General features: G+C 42.8%; 1 protein-coding gene across 1 annotated transcript in view; it reads right to left on the bottom strand.

The window, feature by feature from the left end:
• The window catches only part of LOC126235248 (glutamate receptor ionotropic, kainate 2-like), a 309,725-nt gene that overhangs the window by 100,118 nt on the left and 187,550 nt on the right, over positions 1–22,057 (bottom strand). The window contains exon 9 of the mRNA XM_049943979.1: positions 17,308–17,526. Within this exon, the coding sequence (XP_049799936.1) occupies positions 17,308–17,526 (219 nt within the window). The remainder of the gene's footprint in view (positions 1–17,307; positions 17,527–22,057) is intronic.

Here is a 22,057-nt window from a genome sequence, read left to right as displayed (position 1 = left end):
TACAAATTGTAAATAGCCTTTCGCTCCCTGTATTTTACCCCTGCCACCTTTAGAATTTGAAAGAGAGTATTCCAGTCAACATTGTCAAAAGCTTTCTCTAAGTCTACAAAAGCTAGAAATGTAGGTTTGCCTTTCCTTAATCTATTTTCTAAGATAAGTCGTAGGGTCAGTATTGCCTCACGTGTTCCAACATTTCTGCGGAATCCAAACTGATCTTCGCCGAGGTCGGCTTCTACCAGTTTTTCCATTCGTCTGTAAAGAACTCGCGTTAGTATTTTGCAGCTGTGACTTATTAAACTGATAGTTCGGTAATTTTCGCATCTGTCAGCACCTGCTTTCTTTGAGGTTGGAATTATTATATTCTTCTTGAAGTCTGGGGGTATTTCGCCTGTCTCACACATCTTGCTCACCAGATGGTAGACTTTTGTCAGGACTGGCACTCCCAAGTCCGTCAGTAGTTCTAATGGAATGTTGTCTACTCCCGGGGCCTTGCTTCGACTCAGGTCTTTCAGTGCTCTGTCAAACTCTTCACGCAGTATCGTTTCTCCCATTTCATCTTCATCTACCTCCTCTTCCATTTCCATAATATTGTCCTCAAGTACATCGCCCTTGTATAGACCCTCTATATACTCCTTCCACTTTTCTGCTTTCCCTTCTTTGCTTAGAACTGGGTTTCCATCTGAGCTCTTGATATTCATGCAAGTGGTTCTCTGTTCTCCAAAGGTCTGTATAATTTTCCTGTAGGCAGTATCTATCTTACCCCTAGTGGGATAAGCCTCTACATCCCTACATTTGTCCTCTAGCCATCCCTGCTTAGCCATATTGCACTTCCTGTCGATCTCATTTTTGAGACGCTTGTATTCCTTTTTGCCTGATTCATTTACTGCGTTTTTATATTTTGTCCTTTCATCAATTAAATTCAATATTTCTTCTGTTACCCAAGGATTTCTACTAGCCCTCGTCTTTTTACCTACTTGATGCTCTGCTGCCTTCACTACTTCATCCCTCAAAGCTACCCATTCTTCTTCTACTGTATTTCTTTCCCCCATGCCTGTCAATTGATCCCTTATGCTGTCCCTGAAACTCTGTACAACCTCTGGTTTAGTCAGTTTATCCAGGTCCCATCTCCTTAAATTCCCACCTTTTTGCACTTTCTTCAGTTTTAATCTACAGTTCATAACCAATAGATTGTGGTCAGAGTCCACATCTGCCCCTGGAAATGTCTTACAATTTAAAACCTGGTTCCTAAATCTCTGTCTTACCATTATATAATCTATCTGATACCTTCTAATATCTCCAGGATTCTTCAATGTATACAGCCTTCTTTTATGATTCTTGAACAAAGTGTTAGCTATGATTAAGTTATGCTCTGTTCAAAATTCCACTAGACGGCTTCCTCTTTCATTTCTCTCCCCCAGTCCATATTCACCCAATATGTTTCCTTCTCTCCCTTTTCCTACTCTCGAATTCCAATCACCCATGACTATTAAATTTTCGTCTCCCTTCACTACCTGAATAATTTCTTTTATCTCATAATACATTTCATCAACTTCTTCATCATCTGCAGAGCTAGTTGGCATATAAACTTTTACTACTGTAGTAGGCGTGGGCTTTGTGTCTATCTTGGCCACAATAATGCGTTCACTATGCTGTTGGTAGTAGCTTACCCGCACTCCTATTTTTTTTATTCATTATTAAACCTACTCCTGCATTACCCCTGTTTGATTTTGTATTTATAACCCTGTATTCACATGACCAAAAGTCTTGTTCCTCCTGCCACCGAACTTCACTAACTCCCACTATATCTAACTTCAACCTATCCATTTCCCTTTTTAAATTTTCTAACCTACCTGCCCGATTAAGGGATCTGACATTCCACGCTCCGATCCGTAGAACGCCAGTTTTCTTTCTCCTGATAACGACGTCCTCTTGAGTAGTCCCCGCCCGGAGATCCGAATGGGGGACTATTTTACCTCTAGAATATTTTACCCAAGAGGACGCCATCATCATTTAACTATACAGTAAAGCTTGCGAAAGCCATCATAAAACCGAGTGTTAGCGATATTGCTTCTTGTGTGCTAGACGAAAAGGCAGTAAAACCTCTATCTTCGGTGCCACTATCAAACAGTACTGTCAAGAGAGGAATACTTGACAAGTCAAGTGATGTGAAAGAATCACTGGTTTCTCGCATCACACAATTCATTTTCTCTCCGTACAGTTGAATCTACTGACGTTGCGGGATTATCGATTTTATTGGCTTTTGTCCGTTTAGAATACTCGGGATGTTTCGAGGAAGACCTCTTATTGTGCAAACCAGTACCTGCCAATACAAAAGGTGCTGAAATATTCCATTTGTTGGACGATTTTTTAATGTGTGCACAGTTGGCGGGAAAGCTACGACGGGTCCAACCGTCGGAGCGCTAACTAAAAAAAAGGAGAGCTCGAAGAATTGCAGCAGTAGTCATTGTGCTCTCCACAGATATGCTTTAGCTACGAAACAAATGCCTGCTTCCTTCAAGAGAGCTTTAGATGAATCCATCCAAATTATTAATTACATGAAATCACGGCCGTTGAAGTCAAGACTTTCCACAACACCGTGTGGAGACATGGGAAGCCTTCATCGCTTCCTGCCTCTCTGCACAGAAGTGAGGTGACTCTCACGTGGGAATACGTTCTCTCGATTATAAGAATTACTTTACTTTTAGACCATAACACCAAATTAGCTGACCTTATTAATTACGAACATTGGCAATGTATAGTTGCTTGTTTGGCAGTCATTTTCTCCGAAATGAATGAAATTAGTATTTCACTGCCAACGACTAAGTTCGAGTGGTCAAGAGGAAAATCAAATTTCGGGCACAGAGTGCTGAGGAGGGGGAGGGGGAATGTTTTCTTCTTCTCAACGACTTTTTGAAAGACAAGACATTGTAGCTTGAGAACAATTTTTTTCATGATATCCTCTATTAATCTCCAAGGCATGACGTCATCGTTGGAGTATTACTTACCAACAGCTCATGATAAAAAGCTGCAGACACGAATGGGTGGGCAACCCATTCGCTGTATCCAAGAAGCTGAACATTTTATCGTAGAATGAATATGAGTTGTTGATAGAAATTGCCACCTACTCAGCCTTGAAATCTACTTTCGATACTGACGGTTACTCACACTTTTGGATCCATTTGGAAAACGAGAAATTCTACGCCCTTATTCAAAAAGCAAAACGTTTTCTTTTTCCATTTGCCACAACGTACACCTGCGATCCGTATTCTCGACCTATACTGCCAACAAAACTAAGAACCGAAGCTATCTAGATGCTGAAACAGACATCCATCTCCATTTGTCAAGTACTGAACCTGACATTTCAAAATTCAGTCAGCAGAAGCACCCTCAACCTTCATATTAAGATCCAGTTATTATTATTACAGACTCATCCCTAGTAAAGAAAAACGTACTTTGCTTCGTTGATAAGCAGTGAACGTTCCTGGACTGTAACTTTTATCTGTATTTTGTTTGAGTTTTCCATCAGTTAATTAATATTTAATTGAATTCTGTTGGCATCGATATTTTTGCTCCGAAAATTAAAATTATGTCCAACGAATGTTGTTTTCCTTTGCAATGTATTCCCCTTCACACAGTTAGAAATTTGGCCTGCCTACCTTGTTGAACAGTGGTAGTAAACTCAACAGCAATTATCTGGATATAGTAGGATTTCAAACAAATGGAAACGTCGTTAGTTTCAAGTTGTTTCTATTCATATTTAAACGAAAGACTCTCAATTCGTTGTGGGTTTAGTGAAAATGGTACTTGCATTGCGAAGTTTTTAATTCCAAAGGGCTTCGCGCTAAACTTCAACAGTTAGTATGCGCTTGACTAACAAGGGGTCCGTCGCGAAATTTCTCCTGAAAAAGAGATCTACCATCCAAAGAGGATGGGAATCCCTGCTGTAAATTAATGGGAGAAAAAGGTGACAGTTGGAGAGAGACTTATACATGCAGTCGCTATGAGAGGGAGATGCTAAGTGTGAAGGCCTAACTAAAAAAAAAAAAAAAAAACCTCTGTAAAAGAATTAAGAATGTTTTGTGTTGTGCCAAAACTTTTTGTTAGGAAGGCGGAATGAGGATTTAGGTGCTGGTTTCCCACTCTTCTGCCATTCTTTTAAGGAAGAATATATTGGTCTTTTTCGTGCTCCATCAGGAAAAAGTTTCAGATGGTTATACATAAGACTTGCATTTCATGTATCATTCAGTTGGATCTTAATCTAAAGGTATATGTCAACTCGGTACCCGCTATTCTTTAAATAAAGGGGAATGGTGGACATATGCTATGGACGGTGGCAGAATCTCAGAAGCAGGGAAAACAAAATTTAGCTAGATAATAGTTTCCACTGAAAGAGAGCTGCATGTGTATATTGTACAGCGACACCGTGAAATGGCAAGCCGCGCTTAATTATGCGTTCAGGTACAAGAGCCTAGGTAACACCAGACACAGCGAAGTAAACCCGCCCAGAGTAATGTTTGCTATGAAACCCTTGCGATACCTGCAGTAGTTATGGAACCATAGTGCTTCCAGGAACTCCGAGGCTGATTGTTAACACCAAACGGATCTGCGATGTTAATTGAGAAGTCTTTCTTTCCTATTAAAAATTAATATTTGTTATTTTTGGACGACAGCTCTACTGGAAAATTCACCTGGGAGGACGTAGCAGGGCACTGTTTCAAAGATGTATATGAGTTAACTGCTCGAAAGAGAAAAAAGGCTTGAAGTGTATCAGGGTACGGGAGAATGTGGGGAGCGCTAGTTGTCTATGTAGGCTGGTGTAGATGGCCCAAGTTTGAGTATCGAATGCGGAGTGTGGTGGGAGATTATAGAGGCAGTAAGTAGTCAGTTAGCGACACAACTGCGGTCAGTTAACGGTGATTGCGGAGGAGGGGGGGGGGGAAGCGGAGGTATTAAAAGCAGCTTAAAGTAACTATGTTTGTTTATATTGCTAAGTCAACAAAGTGGTACGTGACAGTATGTGTTTCCATGACAGACCCAACGCGAACAATCACGGAAAATTATCTCTCTATCCATATTCTTCCAAAAACTTAGAGAGACTTCAAAACCAACAAATATTAAAATATGGACAATAACGCTTCGTCTTCCCTATCCTTCTAAAAACATAAAGAGCAGTATGAGAACGAAACCTTTCGTGAAGGCAATATTGTACACACATCAAAAAAGGTTTGCATCACCTCGGTTCCGAGAGTTCCGGAAACTGCACAAAAAATTGGAATTGAGATCTTTTCCGCCTTTTTCATGAAAACCACACATTGCTTGTTGTACCACCTTCAGAGATGGTGGTCCAGATTCTGTACACACCGGTACCTCTAATACCCAGTAACAAGTCCTCTTGCATTGATGCAAGCCTGTATTCGTCGTGCCACACTATCCACAAGTTCATCAAGGCACTGTTGGTCTACATTGTCCCACTCCCCAAAGGCCTTTCGGCTGGATCCCTCAGAGTAGTTGGTGGGTCACGTCGTCCATAAACAGCCCTTTTCAATGTATCTTAGGCATGATCGGTATGGTTCATGTCTGGAGAACATCATGGCCATTCTAGCCGAGCGATGTCGTTATGCCGGCCGGAGTAGCCGAGTGGTTCTCACATACCTCAACTGCTCAGTTTCGGAATCCACCTGGTCTTCGCCAAAAACAGAGCTCGTCCGTTGAGTTTTTTGATGACATCCTCTGGTAGACAAGAATTCTTCAGGAGCTCCACCGTTTTTCTGCTGTATAACAGAGTTGAGTGCCACTAATCATTTGAAGTATGTGTTCAGAAAGAACGTCTTTGGATCACGTGGCATGAGGTCAGAGATCTGCAAGAAAAGCAACCGTAAAAATGTTGAACATTCATGTGATAAGCCAATGATTGCATTCGTTCCTTTCTGTGGCACTATGTCCAGCAAAATAGGCAAAGGCCTGGGAAGACGGGGTAACAGATCTATTTTCCGACCTCTTAAGACGATAAAGAAGACACTGCGCCCTGTTAAGGATAACCTAGGCTCAGGATCTCTGGGATTTATAACATCCCTTGTGAGTGCAGAAGGAATGAAATCGGTCAGTCCATCCGCACCGTTTCCGACAGCTGTGCAGAACATCAACGGCACACTAAAAACCGAGAGCTGGAGAATTCTGCAGTTACTGAGCACAGCCTCATAAACAAACATAAAATACTATTTGACGCAACTGAATTTTTGTCCAACACTTCTACAATCTGAGATTCTGTAATTAAAGAGGCTGTAGAAATAGGGATGCGTAAGAAGATCTTCAACAGTGCCAGTGGATGTAATCTCAGTGACGCATGGAAGCTAGCTCTCGATGCAGAGAATATCCAGGGACATTCGTCGCAATGTTTACGCTACGGTCGGAGTGGTGGCGCCACCAGCGCAGATGTTGACACCATCTGCAGTGGCGCTGCGTGATTACCGGCCAATCAAAAACCGTTTATGGGCTGTACAAGGCCAACACAGTTGCACTTGCTCCTGACGAAGACGATGGGAATAATCGCCGATAGCTCGAAGTTTTACCCTGAACGGACGAACAAGAAGTCTGAGAATGTTTTATATGTACAGAGGAGCAACAGACACTGTGCAAGGACATTAAATTTATTTTAAAGCCTTTGCCTTCACCGAAACCTACTGTGTTGTTCAAATTCAAATTTGTGTGAAATCGTATGGGACTCAACTGCTAAGGTTATGAGTCCCTAACCTTACACACTACTTAAACTAAATTATCCTAAGGACAAACACACACACCCATTCCCGAAGGAGGACTCGAACCTCCGCCGGGACCAGCCACACAAAATGGTTCAAATGGCTCTGAGCACTATGGGACTCAACTTCTGAGGTCATTAGTCCCCTAGAACTTAGAACTACTTAAACCTAACTAACCTAAGGACATCACAAACATCCATGCCCGAGGCAGGATTCGAACCTGCGACCGTAGCGGTCTTGCGGTTCCAGACTGCAGCGCCTTTAACCGCACGGCCACTTCGGCCGGCCCAGCCGCACAGTCTATGACTGCAGCGCCGTAGACCACTCGGCTAATCCCGCGCGGCTACTGTGTTGTTGATCACTAATTATCATACTGCGCTGGTCATGGACATAGCAATACCATTAAGGATAGAAAGTAACGGAATTTCATTGATTGTGCAGATTCAGTATAGTAGGAGAATATATGATTAATTTGTAGGTGACTTGTAACTATTTAGTAGTAAACAGTGCCACTTCTGGCAGCAACAGTTGCTCTAACATGAATGGATATCCAGTCGAACTGAACTTACATGCCAGATATGGGTATGTCATCGAATGTTGTTTTAATTCTGTGCCAGAGATCATCAGTAAGCCGGCCGGAGTGGCCGTACGGTTCTAGGCGCTACAGTCTGGAACCGAGCGATCGCTACGGTCGCAGGTTCGAGTCCTGCCTCGGGCATGGATGTGTGTGATGTCCTTAGGTTAGGTTTAATTCGTTCTAAGTTCTAGGCGACTGGTGACCTCACAAGTTAAGTCGCATAGTGCTCAGAGCCATTTGAACCATTTGATCAGCAGTACTAGTGGCTGGCGAATGATGGCATGCCAGCTATCGGCAGTCCATGACAAGTTGTTTTCAAACTGGTAATAAATCTAGAGAATGTGCTGTTCAAGGCGACTGTTCAAGGTGACAGTCGTACGCCCTCCGTAGATCAGGACAGCATGGGTAACACGCGATCGTGTATCTTCCTGTTGAACGTCACGAATACCTCGAAGATAGTAAACATCCGTCCTCCTTACCACTTAGGAAACGTAACATCTGTGTCCAACCTATGCAAGGCACAGTGTCTGTGTTGTGTACCCGCTGGCACCTGATACCACCACGCCAGTTGCTAAACCAGTATGACGATGTAGTCAGAGGGGCGAATCTTGGCCTGGAGGACACAGTAGAAAAGTGTTGACAGTAAATAATGACATTATTTAACTCTAATAGATGACGCATTGCTGCTCAGCGAGGCAAACACGCCTTACTCTGGGTTGTCCGTATCCGACACAGACATATGGGGGACCTGCGATGCTGGCGGCAGGCCTGTGGTAGGTTGGCGACCTAAGGAGGCCACGGTCATTGAAGTCGGCAGGGCGCTGCTTTCCTTGGCAGCGTGGAACATCAGTGGTCCCTTGCTCCACATGCTTCACTGTGTGTGTATGGGGGGGGGGGGGCACTGAGAGGATGTGTGTGGGATTAGACTTCTGCCCTCTGGCAGTAGTCAGATGATGGCTGACGCTGAGGCGCCAAGTCCCATTAGTAACACAGCAGGCTCGGATGGCAGGAGGGTGGGGCTGTGCGACCAAGTTCCGTGGAGGGCCTAGTACTCTGGGGGATGGCGCAGCCTGGACTCGAACCCATAGCTGCTGCTGGCGATGCGTAGCCGTCTCACTGTGCAGCATAGCTCTGTGGTGCTGGTCACCGGCGACGAGACGAGCCCCTACCTCAAAATTCGCCGCTATTTATATGCCTCTGGTGCCCATTTCTTTCACAAACACCCGGTACTTAGTCACTTCGTTCACAGCATGAGGCATGCCCTGATGTGGTGACTTCGACCCGCTTGTCATGGGCTGCCGATAGCGGTCATGCCATCATTCGCCAACCACTAGGATTGATGGTCTCTGCCACATAATTAAAGTAATATATGACATACTCATATCTGATATCCAAGCTCAATTCGACTCTATGTCCATTAACGTTAGAACATCGGTTGCTGCCAGGGGTGGCACTGTGAGATGCAGTTTTTGGCTGCACTCGGCTATCCTCGTCTCATGGTCCCCTTGATTGTCTGTTATTCTGACCCACATGGCGTCACACTGGCCCCCTACTAGCTGCTGTTGCTGCGTCTTTCTCAGTACTTCTTATTATTTCTGCTAAAGATTTATTACTTTTGCGCAAAGACTGGGTAGCGACACAGCAGTGCTGATAAATGCAACCTGGTAACGTTAATTCTCCTCGGCTCGTCCACACATGGATGTGTCGATCGTGATGCTACTATATGCAGAACTGGGACACGTCTGCCAAGACAAAGTGGACCACTCCTGTGCCCGATTACTGTAGTCAGGCGCACCACTAACAGCGCGCCTCTCTGCTGTTGTGTCAGTGGAAGCCATGGCTTACAATCCGTGATGCCCCAGACTTCGTCGGACTGTCCGCACTCGTCTTGCTGCAAATGAGACTCAAGGGTCGTGATGTGCCTGTACATTTCTTTTTGTTAGTTCAAACAGTTTGTCTATCCTCTCGTTTTCTAGTCACGTGGGGCTCTGCTTGGTGTTGAGCATGGCATTCCTTAGTCCATCGATTCCTTTCTCACGTGTGCGTCGTGAGATCCTGAGCAAAGCGACCAGCAGTATCACGGTCTCTAGAGGCCACTATCGAGTTCTGACATGTGCTGGTAGACGTTTCTACTTCTTATAAGAGGCACAGCACGATATTGTTAGAAATAAAACGTTTCTGAGCAAAAAATCCGCAGAGTAATATTTCGTCTGTTATAGAATTAGGAATTAAAATCCATGAAGAAGAAATAAAAACTTTGAGGTTCGCCGATGACATCGTAATCCTGTCAGAGACAGCAAAGAACCTGGAAGAGCAGCTGAACGGAATGGACAGTGTCTTGAAAGGAGGATATAAGATGAACATCAAAAAAAGCAAAACGACGATAATGGAATGTAGTCGAATGAAATCGTTTGATGCTGAGGGAATTAGATTAGGAAATGAGACGCTTAAAGTAGTAAAGGAGTTTCGCTATTTGGGGAGCAAAATAATTCAAGATGGTAGAAGTAGAGAGGATATAAAATGTAGACTGATAATGGCAAGGAAAGCGTTTCTGAAGAAGAGAAATTTGTTAACATCGAGTATAGATTTAAGTGTCAGGAAGTCGTTTCTGAAAGTATTTGTATGGAGTGTAGCCATGTATGGAAGTGAAACATGGACGATAAATAGTTTGGACGAGAAGAGAATAGAAGCTTTCGAAATGTGGTGCTACAGAAGAATGCTGAAGATTAGATGGGTGGATCGCATAACTAATGACGAGGTATTGAACAGAATTGGGGAGAAGAGAAATTTGTGGCACAACTTAACTAGAAGAAGGGATCGCTTGGTAGGACACGTTCTGAGGCATCAAGGGATCACCAATTTAGTACTGGAGGGTAGCGTGGAGGGGAAAAATCGTAAAGGGAGATCAAAAGATGAATACACTAAACAGATTCAGATGGATGTAGGTTGCAGTAGGTACTGGGAGATGAAGAAGTTTGCACAGGATAGAGTAGCATGGAGAGCTGCATCAAACCAGTCTCTGGACTGAAGACAACAACAAAGAACGTGCAACCTCCTCTACCTTCGCACATGTAATGTTAAGTATCTACAGCAGGATGACTTATCTGGCGTAGTGGAAATAAATTATATGAAAAACATTCCTTGGGAATCACTTTATCTATTAATGAAAATTACATCAAAATCCCTGCAGTAGTTCCTGAGATCAGCGTTCAAAACAGGCAGAAAACCATGGCGGCTTGTGTCGGCCACAGTGGAAGTCAGCACCGACACAAACAAAGAAGGAGAGAAGTTGCGATGGCCAGTGGCAGGAATCCAAAATTATTTGCACAAATCACTTTCCAATTAATAAAAACTTTATTTCTATTAAGGGAAAAAACAATACTTGACTTCCCATGCTTCCTGTGCCTCTTACATGCAATTACAATGAGAATCTATAACTACTCACAGAACACAGGCTAAGTGATAGCTTCCTATTACCGTACTCAAGGCTGGACCGAACAGCTATGGGCGGCAGCTTAAATCGGCATTGACAGGGAGTGCTGAATTCTTGGTGTGGCGCTGCCCGCTCTTTCCATTGGCGCGTGGGTCAGTGCCTTCTTGATGCCGTTTCGCGGCGCTGCGCTGGTCTGTGTGCATTCGATGCTTTAGGATTGGAAAGGCGGGTCTTTATAATACTGTATACAGATAGAAGATAGATTATATAGATTCCACTCAAACACCGTTGCTCTCTCTCTGTACACTGAACTCACGATCCCGAGGACGATGGTTCAAATCCACTTACGGCAATTCAGACTTAGGTTTCCCACGATTTCCCTTAATAGGTTACTACAAATGCCGAGACGTCTCCATTGAAAGAGCACGGCCGATTTTCTTCACCCTCCTTCCTTTGTTGTCGATGGGACATTGAACACTTATCTTCCATACTTCCTGTTTGTTGCTTTCTGGAGTTGGAGCAGCTTCTTACATTACTGTTTTTCCCGCCAGATACGGAATCCTCTGTAGCTGAGCAGCACGTAGCTCCCGTCGTTGCCACGAGATGTCACCCCAAACGCCAATTAAATATGTGACACTGAATGTTATCCATAATGGATATGAGGTCAGGTTTGTAAAACCAATAATAAAATGTCGGCTCAACCACCTATTCACAGTTTCGTATGTTAGACCAGCAATACACTGCTATTTAAGCGAAGAAACAATTTACAACATGAAATCGGGTAATACGAGAGGACTGTTATCTACAAAATACAACACCAGTAATGCGTCCTTCACACCTCCAGCAAGCTCGATCCCCCACACCCGCTTGTCTCTCCCATCCTCTCCCACCCCAGCCCGCTGCTGCACCTGTATTCTTGAATCCCCCCGCTCTCCAACTTCACACCCTCCATACCCTTTCCCAAGGTAACTGGTGGCTTCCACCAATTCCCCCCCCCCCTGATGATGCCCTTGTCCCATCCATATATCCCTCCTACCAGCTTTGACTCTCCCCTCCCATTCCCCCTTTTCCCCCCAGGGCTCCCTCTCTCCTTCCTCACCTTCCTTTTCCCCCCTCCTCTCTCCCACGTCTCCCACTTCCACCCCTCTCCCCGGGCTTCCAACCCCTCCCCTCTCTCCTCCCCCTCCACTCTCGTTTCTTTCTCCCACTGGCTCCACCCCCTCCTTCCCGCCCTCCTACCTCTCCCTTTGACCCAGAGGGAGGCCCCCCCCCCACATCATCAGTGTGAGTGCTTCGCCGATGATCGTCACCAGTGTTTTCCGTGTGTCTGTGTCTCTCCGTTTGTTTACAGTGTTTTCATCAGTTTTTTCTTCTACGTTCACGTCTCTGCCTGGATGTCTTCATCTCTTCCACTGGTGCCACCCTTCGTTTACAGTGCCTTCCGTCGAACGACTTCTATTTTATTGTGCATTGTTCCTCCTATGTGCACCGTGCTTTTTATGTTTTCTCTGTCTGCCGTGTATATATGTTGTACAACTTGGCCGAAGAGCGGCATATGTAGGCCGCTACTGGCCCGCCTCAGCTAGGGCATGAAATAACAATAAAGGAAAAAAAATAGTAATTCAAGCTATTTAGGACATACGGATGGTGGTTATCGCTGAAATGACCGGTTTTCAGTTACACCGGTTCTATTCGTCACCAGTTTAATCTGACTATTAAAACCGCTCAAAATAACCAGTTTCTGGAAGTTTTCAGTTTTGAATTGCTATTACGTCCAGTAATAAACGTACATTGACAAATTCTAATGGGGGTGAAGGAGTAGGAAATCACAATCGATATGGGGTTGAGGCTGTGGCAGAAATCCGTCTCATTGTCTCCAGCAAAGGTTGCGAAAGTAAAGAAGACGGGCGCGACGGCAGCGAGAGCGAAAGGTCACAGGTTGGAGACATCCCTGCATTGTCACTTTTGGATGCTGTCAATTTTATACCCTGAAACAACCGCAAAATTAAGGGTCCAGTTATTAGCCTAAATCACAGCACGTCAACAAAATTATAGGTATGTTAATCAAGTTTGCCTTCTCTTTTAAGGAACTATGCGGATGTTTTCGCCTTAAACGATGTAGCAAGTTTGTTGTGCCTCCTCCCGTTTTTAATGTTTGTAAAGAAAATGGAGTATTGTATTTCATTGCTACCACACCTAGTAAAATATTTCCAAACTAGTGATGGTACTATTCTGCAGTACAACCCTTGTCTGAGGACGACAAACTACCGTATAGATCAGGTGGGTGCAAGTTTTGCACTCTGCTAGTAAAGTACAAACAACGTTTTCTTATTTGTGGTCCAACAAATATACCCTCTTTCAGCTTTGCCTCACTTAATTTGGGAAACTTTTCTTTTAAGTGATTTAAGGCCTCACCTTCTTTATCCAGAGCTTTTACAAAGTTCTTGGTAAGGCCCAATTTGCTATGAAGGGGAGGCAAAATGATTTTATCGGGTTTAAACGTATGACTTCCTTATAGGCCATTCCTTGACTGTATAGTGGTTCTTGGTGTCACGGCGGTCCCAAAGGCACAAAAAGGTGCAGTATTTCGTGAATACAGCCTGTAAACAACTTTTAAATCACAGCAAAGCTGCTATTCATGATCCTTATATTTGATTGCCTCTAGCAGCAAAGCCATGGTTTCAAAAGTTTCTTTCATGTCTACTGCGTAAGCCAAAGGTACCAATGGAAATACATTGCCATTATGCAGAGGTGCTGTTTTCAAGCTGGTTTCACTGGAGTAATCAATAGTCGCCAATCCTGTGGATTATATTGTACACCTAGCTGCATCATCAGACCATTGACATCTTTACATACACACATGGAATTCTGCATATCGAAATACTGAGCGAAGGAAGCACCTCTTGACAGGAAATTTTTGCCCCTGGAGCTAGAAGGTTCCGTTGTTGCAGTCTCGACCCCCTTGCTGTTTCGCCGGCCAGAGTGGCCGAGCGGTTCTAGGCGCTACAGTCTGGAACCGCGCGACCGCTACGGTCGCAGGTTCGAATCCTGCCTCGGGCATGGATGTGTGTGATGTCCTTAGGTTAGTTAGGTTTAAGTAGTTCTAAGTTCTAGGGGACTGATGACCTCAGAAGTTGAGTCCCATAGTGCTCAGAGCCATTTTTGAACCTTGCTGTTTCGGAAGTTTTAGATTGCGAACCAAATCGTTCAATTCCTTTTGAGTAAAGTTCTGAGGCGAAGTGTCATGATATTGCAGGCAGTGCTCTTCTATATGTTCGATACTTTCTGATTCACTTGACATGGTGTCTGGTTTCGTGGCATTCTAGTTTCAGGCGGGAACAGGCAACCCCTCATCATGGGTCACAGGCAACTGCACTGAAGATACGTTTGGATACTTTATTTTATGTCTAGTTTTGCTTGAATGTCCCGAAATATTTGTAAGACAGAAGTAACATTCTGAATAATGGTCATTAGGCTCACTCCACACCATCGGAACAGCGAGTGGCATGGATCCTTTCAACCACTCGGTTAAGGTTGTAGTACAGGTTATGCAGGCAATGTGAGGTGCAAAATTTTTATCTTGATCACCATCAGGACAATTAAAATACAATTTATATGCCTTCTTAACCAAATCAGTGATTGGTTTTCTTTGGGCTTTTGCAGTGAATTTCCCACACACATAACAAAAGTAGTCGGGGTGGTTTGGACAGCAACGATATTTACTAGTTGCCATTTTTCTTAGTGTAAGTTTTAAACACAAAAAGTTTGCACCATCTTTCACAGGAAACAATCACTGAGGATCTCTTTCACGCCACTGGATTACCACACCAACCATTTACTGACGATTTGTAGATATTTTTGTTCTCCCCTTCAAATCAAAAACAAACAATTAAACATCAAAACAGAAGAACAGCAAAAACCAAAATACTGAATACGAAAAAAAATCCTGTAAAAACTCAAAAATGGTACTTGGTAGAACATTTTGAACGGTATATTCGGATTCTACACACCAAAATACATTCTAGCTGATGTTTTACATCCCAGATGCAAAATGGCTGTTGACTAATGTTATTGTCTCTGCAACACTGCACCGTTTCTTATGCCATGTGTTTGTCGCTAGTTTCTAACTGCAGGCGTTGTTATTAAAATAGTGCTGTTCGCTTTTCCAATTTCTATCATAATCAAATATTTAAAAACAACGGAATTTTATACAAACAAGGAACACTCCTTTTTTAAAAAAAGCATTTGAAAACTAAAAATTTTAGCCCTGCTACTGTGCCAAATTGATAAGCCAGTTTTTAATCCGGTGATAAGCAAAAAATTAAAAAAGCTGTTGTAACCGAGACCACACAAATACAGAAAAATACCTACCATTGAGAACTAAAATACCAGTATCGGTTTAACCGGTCTTTTTTTCCATCCCTAGGACAAATTGGTAGGTCATTTAAGTTAAGGCGCAAAAAACAAACGGGCGTTTTTCTGCTTAACAATTTCGAGAATTCAGCCACGCATATTCATGAATCCAGTCACCCAGTGCAATTAAAGGCAATAAACTGGATCGACTAAAACAGCTGGAGATTACTATACACTGCCTGGGAAGTCATGATACATTAGATGAACAGGTTACAGGTGACACAAATAACTTTTTCAGAAACTATTCAGATCTTTTTTAATATCCACTAATTATTGACTTCACAGCTTTCAGTTCATAACGAGATTTGTGTAATACGTAGTTGTACATCTTTCTTTCTCCGATATTGTCTTTGGCGTGTTCATCAGCGTTAGTTCTCTGTTTACCTGCGGGATGTGGCGTTCAGGAAGATATATGCATACGGCTGTTACTGTGACGCTGCGCTTGTCCAGGATAACATATGGAATTCCATTTAAATCTATTTTATCGGTTGACTGTGATGTGGGTGTACACATGAAAAGGACACGGGTGCAAGGGAAGTAGCCACATTTTATTAAGATTCCATTGTTCTTGTTTATTTTTTATACTGGACACTTTTAAGAGATTCTTGTACGATTATTCTGATGATGAAGGTTCGACGTTCGAAACGCGTAAATTCTCGTGTTTGTGCATTATAAATAGATAGTTCAGCTGGCATTTTAAGATAAAATATGGAACAGATAACAATACGTATATTATATACTCATCATTACTGTACTGTCAGCCCCCGGTAGCTGAGTGATGCCGGCACGGTAGCTTAGCGTGTACCGTCAGAGGGTTAGCTGCCCTCTGTAATAAAAAAAAAACTGAGTTAATAGATCAACAACGAATTTAAACGGATGTCTTACGACGTCCGCCCCGAGCAGATACAACGAACGAAAGCGAACAAAAAAAATGAGATTAAAAAAAAAATGATCAGCGTGACAGAATGTCAATCCTAAGGGCCTGGGTTCGATTCCCGACTAGTTCGGAGATTTTCTCCGCTCAGGGACAGGGTGTTGTGTTGTCCTAATCATCATCATTTCATCCCCATCGACGCGCAAGTCGCCGAAGTGGCGTCAAATCGAAAGACTTGCACCAGGCGAACGCTCTACCCGACGGGAGGCCCTCGTCACACGACATTATTATTATTATTATTATTATTATTACTGTACTTACAGATTATATACAGAAACCCTCCTCGTGAAGCAGTCTATCTATTGGTGAAAACCCTGGGAAAGTCCCTGCAGTACTTTCTGAGATTTTGCTGCATAGACAGAGAGAAATATGTATATTGCGGGGTACCCTACTTATAGCGTCCAGTTGGATGGCGAACATTGTATACGTTTCGATGATGTAGACAATCACCAGCGAGGTGATCTTTATTTAAATTAATAACAAATCTGGTTCTTCATTTTGTTGCATCCTGTGCAGTGGATCTGATTTTGTCAAGCAAGCACTAATGCAAGTAGCGAGATTCCTGAACAAAACAGCTGAGATAAACAATTCGATTGAACAGTATCGAGACCTCATTTAGTAAACGACCAGTTCATGATATGTGACTATTAGTCTACAGTTATTGGGAGTCATAAATCAAGAAAACCACCTGTGGACTGCTGCTGTTGCTGTGATGGTGCAGGCAAGACCTCCAATTCTACTAAAGGTGTTTTGCTCTGCTGAAAACAAGACAAAACGTAAGTATAACCGAATATGTTAATAACAATATTATTGTTATTAACTGATAAATAAATACTTACTGCCAGTGTTCTTCTGCTTTTTATTCTGGCTTGAGGAAGCAAGTGATCCCTGCAGGTATCATTCCATTATGATCCTCTCACTACAGAGTACAGACCTAGAATGATTGCTATCCGCCAAGAGCAAAATGGAGGAAGGAGAAGAGAGGGTTGGTGGTGGTGGTGGTGGGGGGGGGGGGGGGGAGATAGGTGAAGGCGAGGGTAAAGCGTGACCTTCAATATAATAAACTTAATTGTGTCAGCTTTAATCTGACACAGCCGAAAGTGCTGACTTTGCTGTCACCCGAACTGGCAGTTCTAAACTACTCACACCTGAAACTTAGCTATGAGTGGGCAGCACGTCACTTGTGCGTACTCACAATCCTGGACGAGACGATGAGGTGCCGCCCCTGCAGGATGCTCCGCGTATCCTCCATGTCCTCTTTGTTGGTCCTGGTGCTGGAGAAGCCCTGGGCCGGCGTCCAGGTGCCGACGCGCCGAAATCCAGCAGCAGACAGCTGGAGCACTTCCAGCGAGAAGCCCACGCGTCGCCCCAGGTCGTCGAATGCGATGCTTCCAGAGATTCCCTCGTGCTGTACCTACGATCCATCAACAAAATTCGCAATCATTGAACTCTAATATTCACCACATTATACGAGATGTCCTGCAGAAGTTCCAGAAACTTGAATTTTGCCCGCAAATGGTTACGTGAGCAGCGAGTTACCGCCATGTGTCTCGCCGTTCAAGAGTTCTTGAATCTGTGTGACAGGTGGCTGCAAGCTGAGCGGTTTGGTCAATTAGCGGTAAGCGTATTTCAGTTGCTGTCTTTAAGTAATTTTGTGCTTTTGCTGTGGTTAGCCTGGAAGAGCGGTGTTTCTGTACGAAATTTTGTTATGTACTTGAGTAAACCGCTGAAGAAACGCATTAAATATTGAAGCAAGATATGGAGGACAACTCATTACGTCAGAGATAGGCTTACGACTGATATAAGCGTCTCACCAAAGTGTGAACATCGAATGATCATGATAATCGTTCGGGTCGGCCGTCAACTGGCGACACATCAGCAAATGTTCAGAAAGTGGGGGACCTGAGTCTCCTTGACTGTAGACATAACATATAAAACCTCTGCATCATATTGGGAATAAATTGTGGTACCTGTGAAAGTATTCTCTCAGAAGAACTGAGAAGGATTCCAGCGAAGTTTGTGTCACTACTGTTTCAAGACGACCAGATGCAGCTTCACGTCGAAGGCTGCAGGGAGCTTCTATAATACTTTCAGGAGAAGTAAGAATGCATGGGTATTTCAGACCAAATTTGAGTTTTGACCATGACCGTCCTCCTCCCCTTCCCTCTCTCCTCACCTCCCTCGCCCACCCCTTACTGTTCCCCACCCTAAGCCTCGCTCCCCTCCCCCTTCCCGCTCCCCTCTGCCATTCATAAGCCACACCCCTTTTCCTACCATCCCCTTTCCTAAGCCAAACTTCCAAACCAGCTGTATTACACACATTTAGTTGTCCCAATAACCCCTCAGCTGAGTTACATTTCCATAAAACATCTACAATCAGTGTCTTACATTTACATAATCATTATGTAACTACTACATGTAGGTTACAATTTCAGTACATTACTTTAACATCACATGCAGCTTACAGTTTTAGTTTACGTCTTTTCTACGTCTACAACACATAGGTTACAATTTCAGTTCATTACATTCACAAAAAGTACTTTACTGGTAAGTCAATAGTAAATCACTTTCTGTTGCACATACAAGTGATGACTAGGCATGTCTTCCAGAAAATGATACCATGCTATACTGCACACTTCAAGGTGTTTACCACCTTTTGCTAATAACGCCAATTATTTCACTTTGCAGTGGTAACTCTATGTAACTTTGATCAAGATATACTGAACAGCCGATTTATCAAGTTATTTAACAAACATTCTCAGCAGTTACCAATGACTAATTCCTCGGCTAATGAGTATTTCGCACCCTTTGTGCCCCACCTTACGTGTTGTGTTTCAGTTTTAAGAGTGTATATTTTTTCTCTCTGTTCTGAGAATTGTGTAATAATTCATCCTTCATTAAACTTAATTTCTTTTGATGGATGCATGGGATGTTATAAATGTTATCATTGGGGTAAACCGAATTGTCAGAACAACTGTGCACATAACTTTTTAAGTAATAATAAATATTTGAGGTAGTTCCATGATGAATTAAACTATACATATCTGAGTAAAACATATTTACACTTCTTGCTTCAAATTTCTTCAACATATACCCGTCAGTGTCTTAGAAATATCTACACTAGCCATTCCTATAGGTAGAGGTTTTGTTTTTGCTTACTTCAGTAGCAACCAGATTTTGCTTAAACACGACACTGCTCTAAATTCAGTATTGCAGACAGAGCAACAGGTCAATGTCTATGTTCTCGATGTGTTACCGGTTTCAAATCACTCATTTTTTCCACATTCTGCATAGTTTTTCCACTATTCACTAATTTAAAAGAAATTTTTTCAGAACTACTTTTTGCATTCATACGTTTCTCAGCATTAATATTGATGCAGCCAGATTGACGGAATGATAATATCCGGTGAATTTTGTTTCTTAAAAGATTATTGTTCAGAGACTGTTTTATATTTCTATAGTGAATTACCTAATTTTTTATTGGATAATATTGAAATCAGCTTGTTTGGAACTCCTGGCTTTATCATTTTCTCTGTGCATAATGATACAACAGAGCGAAATTCATGGATGTTTTCAGGATACACAAGGTCTACTTCTAACTGTAGCCTATGTCTGGATCATTATAGTTTACTCTTGTTTGGATAGTACGCACACCGGCGTGGTGATTTCTGCAGACTCCAGAGGCAATAAAGTAGCGTAATTATCTGCCTTTCGGGGTGTAACAGGCAGGCCGACATGCAAAGCTCAGCTGATTCTCGTTGGTGAGATATGACACACACACACACACACACACACACACACACACACACACACACAGACATAGTAGCTGACTGTCATTTACATAATGCACAAGTGCACTTATTAACCTCTCAGACACATGTATATATTGTGATGGATTCGTAGTATCAGTTCCAGACGTCTATCTGTATGTACAAAACCGAATACGATCATTCTCTACCTGTTACCAAGCTCCAAAGCATGCAGTTCATTATCAGAAATCTCATGGGAAAATTTCACCTTTCGAATTTACAAATCTCACATTTTGTGGCTGAATTTCTACTGACAAAATTTTTTCCCATTCTGCAACTGAGTATTCACTTCATTTGCTGCATCCTACTTAAATTTTGAGCAACAATGGCCACTTTTCAAGGTTCCTCTATAATGTATATTATTTCATTATCCTGTCAACTGCTTTCATTGCTAGCAAGAAAAATAATCTCTATACCAATTCACTTCGGTTATTCGAATGGACATAGTCGATCTGTACTGACGATTTGTTGGAGTCCATGTCTAATCTTTAACTATAGGTTTATTTTTGTTCTCTCTGTGTCTGTAAATTCTCCTGCTGATATCTATTTCAAATTATTGCTCAAAACTATAAAATTTCAGACATAAAATATTTCTACGTATGCTCATAGAAGCTTGGTCAGTTTGATTGATATTAGACGCTTGTACCCCAGATAATGATTTAAAAATTAGACGTGTATCTCGTATACAAACTGTTGTCGTAATTAAACTTTGAGAGATAAATGAATACAATTTCTAATTCTGCTTCACCTAATGTCACTCATTTTTATAAATATAGAGTAATGTTCTCAAGCACTGGTGGAACTGCTACACGTTTGCTTCCTATTCTCCACAAGCAACGTAAAATGGTGGTTTTAATGCGTTATGTGTTCCACATAGACCCACCCTACTTGAGTACAACGCACGGAACATTCATGAAACCATGCGAAACAGTCACAAAAATCCTTCTTTGCGATGATGTTGAACTCGCACGTCACATCGGCTTCAATGTCGGTTATGTAGTCAGTGTTGATCCTTGATGTGAACTTTTGCACAATTTCGTTCTGAGGTGAGTTCGTTTTGCTAACTCCAGCTCTCGTCATTAGTGATGGTCTTTCTCAGAAAAGAACAGAAAAGAATTGTTTGCGTTTCACATTTCAATCAGGTCGCTGCAGGAGTCCACGGTCGTTGTTTTTGTTCAGGAGTCGTGGTATGCGAGGCATACTTTGAAAATACTTCTCTCTTCTTCAAAACATTTGGAAAATTTCTTGAACGCATCATTTACAGATATTACTCCATTCTGATTTAGGATTCAACAACGTTGACGCACTACAGCCACACGTCCACGACTCCAAGTGCTCGTACTTAACACTAACTGCTTGTATTTGGCTGCACATTTGTTGTTAACAGTTGTTAGTTCAAACAGTCACTTCAAACAGTCACCAAAGTTACGGCCCTCATGTCACTTACATACTGTTGTAACAGAAATCATGGGGTATCTCGTAATGTCGTGTCGAATCTCTTTTTATCTGGCGTAGGGCAGCAGCTGAACGATGTGTGCACTCAACAAGTCGTTGGATGCCCCTGGAGAAACATTGAGCCGTGCTGCGTCTATAGCCATCCATAATTGCGAAAGTGTTGCCGATGCAGGATTTTGTGCATGAACTGATCTCTATGTTATGTCCCACAAATGTTCGATTGGATTCATGTCGGGTGGTCTGGGTGGCCAAAACGTTCGCACTGTTGTCCGGAATGATCTTCAAAGCAATTGCGAACAATTGTGGCTCAGTGACATGGAGCATTGTCATCCGTAAAAATTCCATCGTTGTTTGGGAATATGAAGTACACGAATAGCTGCAAATGGTGTAATGGTCTTCAAGTAGCAGTTGAACCAGAGGGCTCAGTTCTTTTCATGTAAAAACAACTCATACCAGTATAGAATTACCAACAGCTTGCACAGTGCCTTGCAGGAACTTGGGTGCATTGCCTCGTGGAATCTGCGCCACACTCGAACACCACCACGAGCTGTTACCAAATGAAATTGGGACTCCTCTGACCAGGCCACGGTTCTCCAGTATTCTAGGGTCCAACCAATACGGTCACGAGCCAAGGAGAAGCGTTGCAGGCAATGTCGTGCCCCTAGAAAAGGCACTCCCTTC

The sequence above is a fragment of the Schistocerca nitens genome, chromosome 2 (assembly GCF_023898315.1).
Source record: "Schistocerca nitens isolate TAMUIC-IGC-003100 chromosome 2, iqSchNite1.1, whole genome shotgun sequence".
NCBI classification, from domain to species: domain Eukaryota; kingdom Metazoa; phylum Arthropoda; class Insecta; order Orthoptera; family Acrididae; genus Schistocerca; species Schistocerca nitens.
The sequence above is the reverse complement of the archived record's forward strand: the minus strand, read 5'-3'. Positions and strand labels throughout refer to the sequence as shown.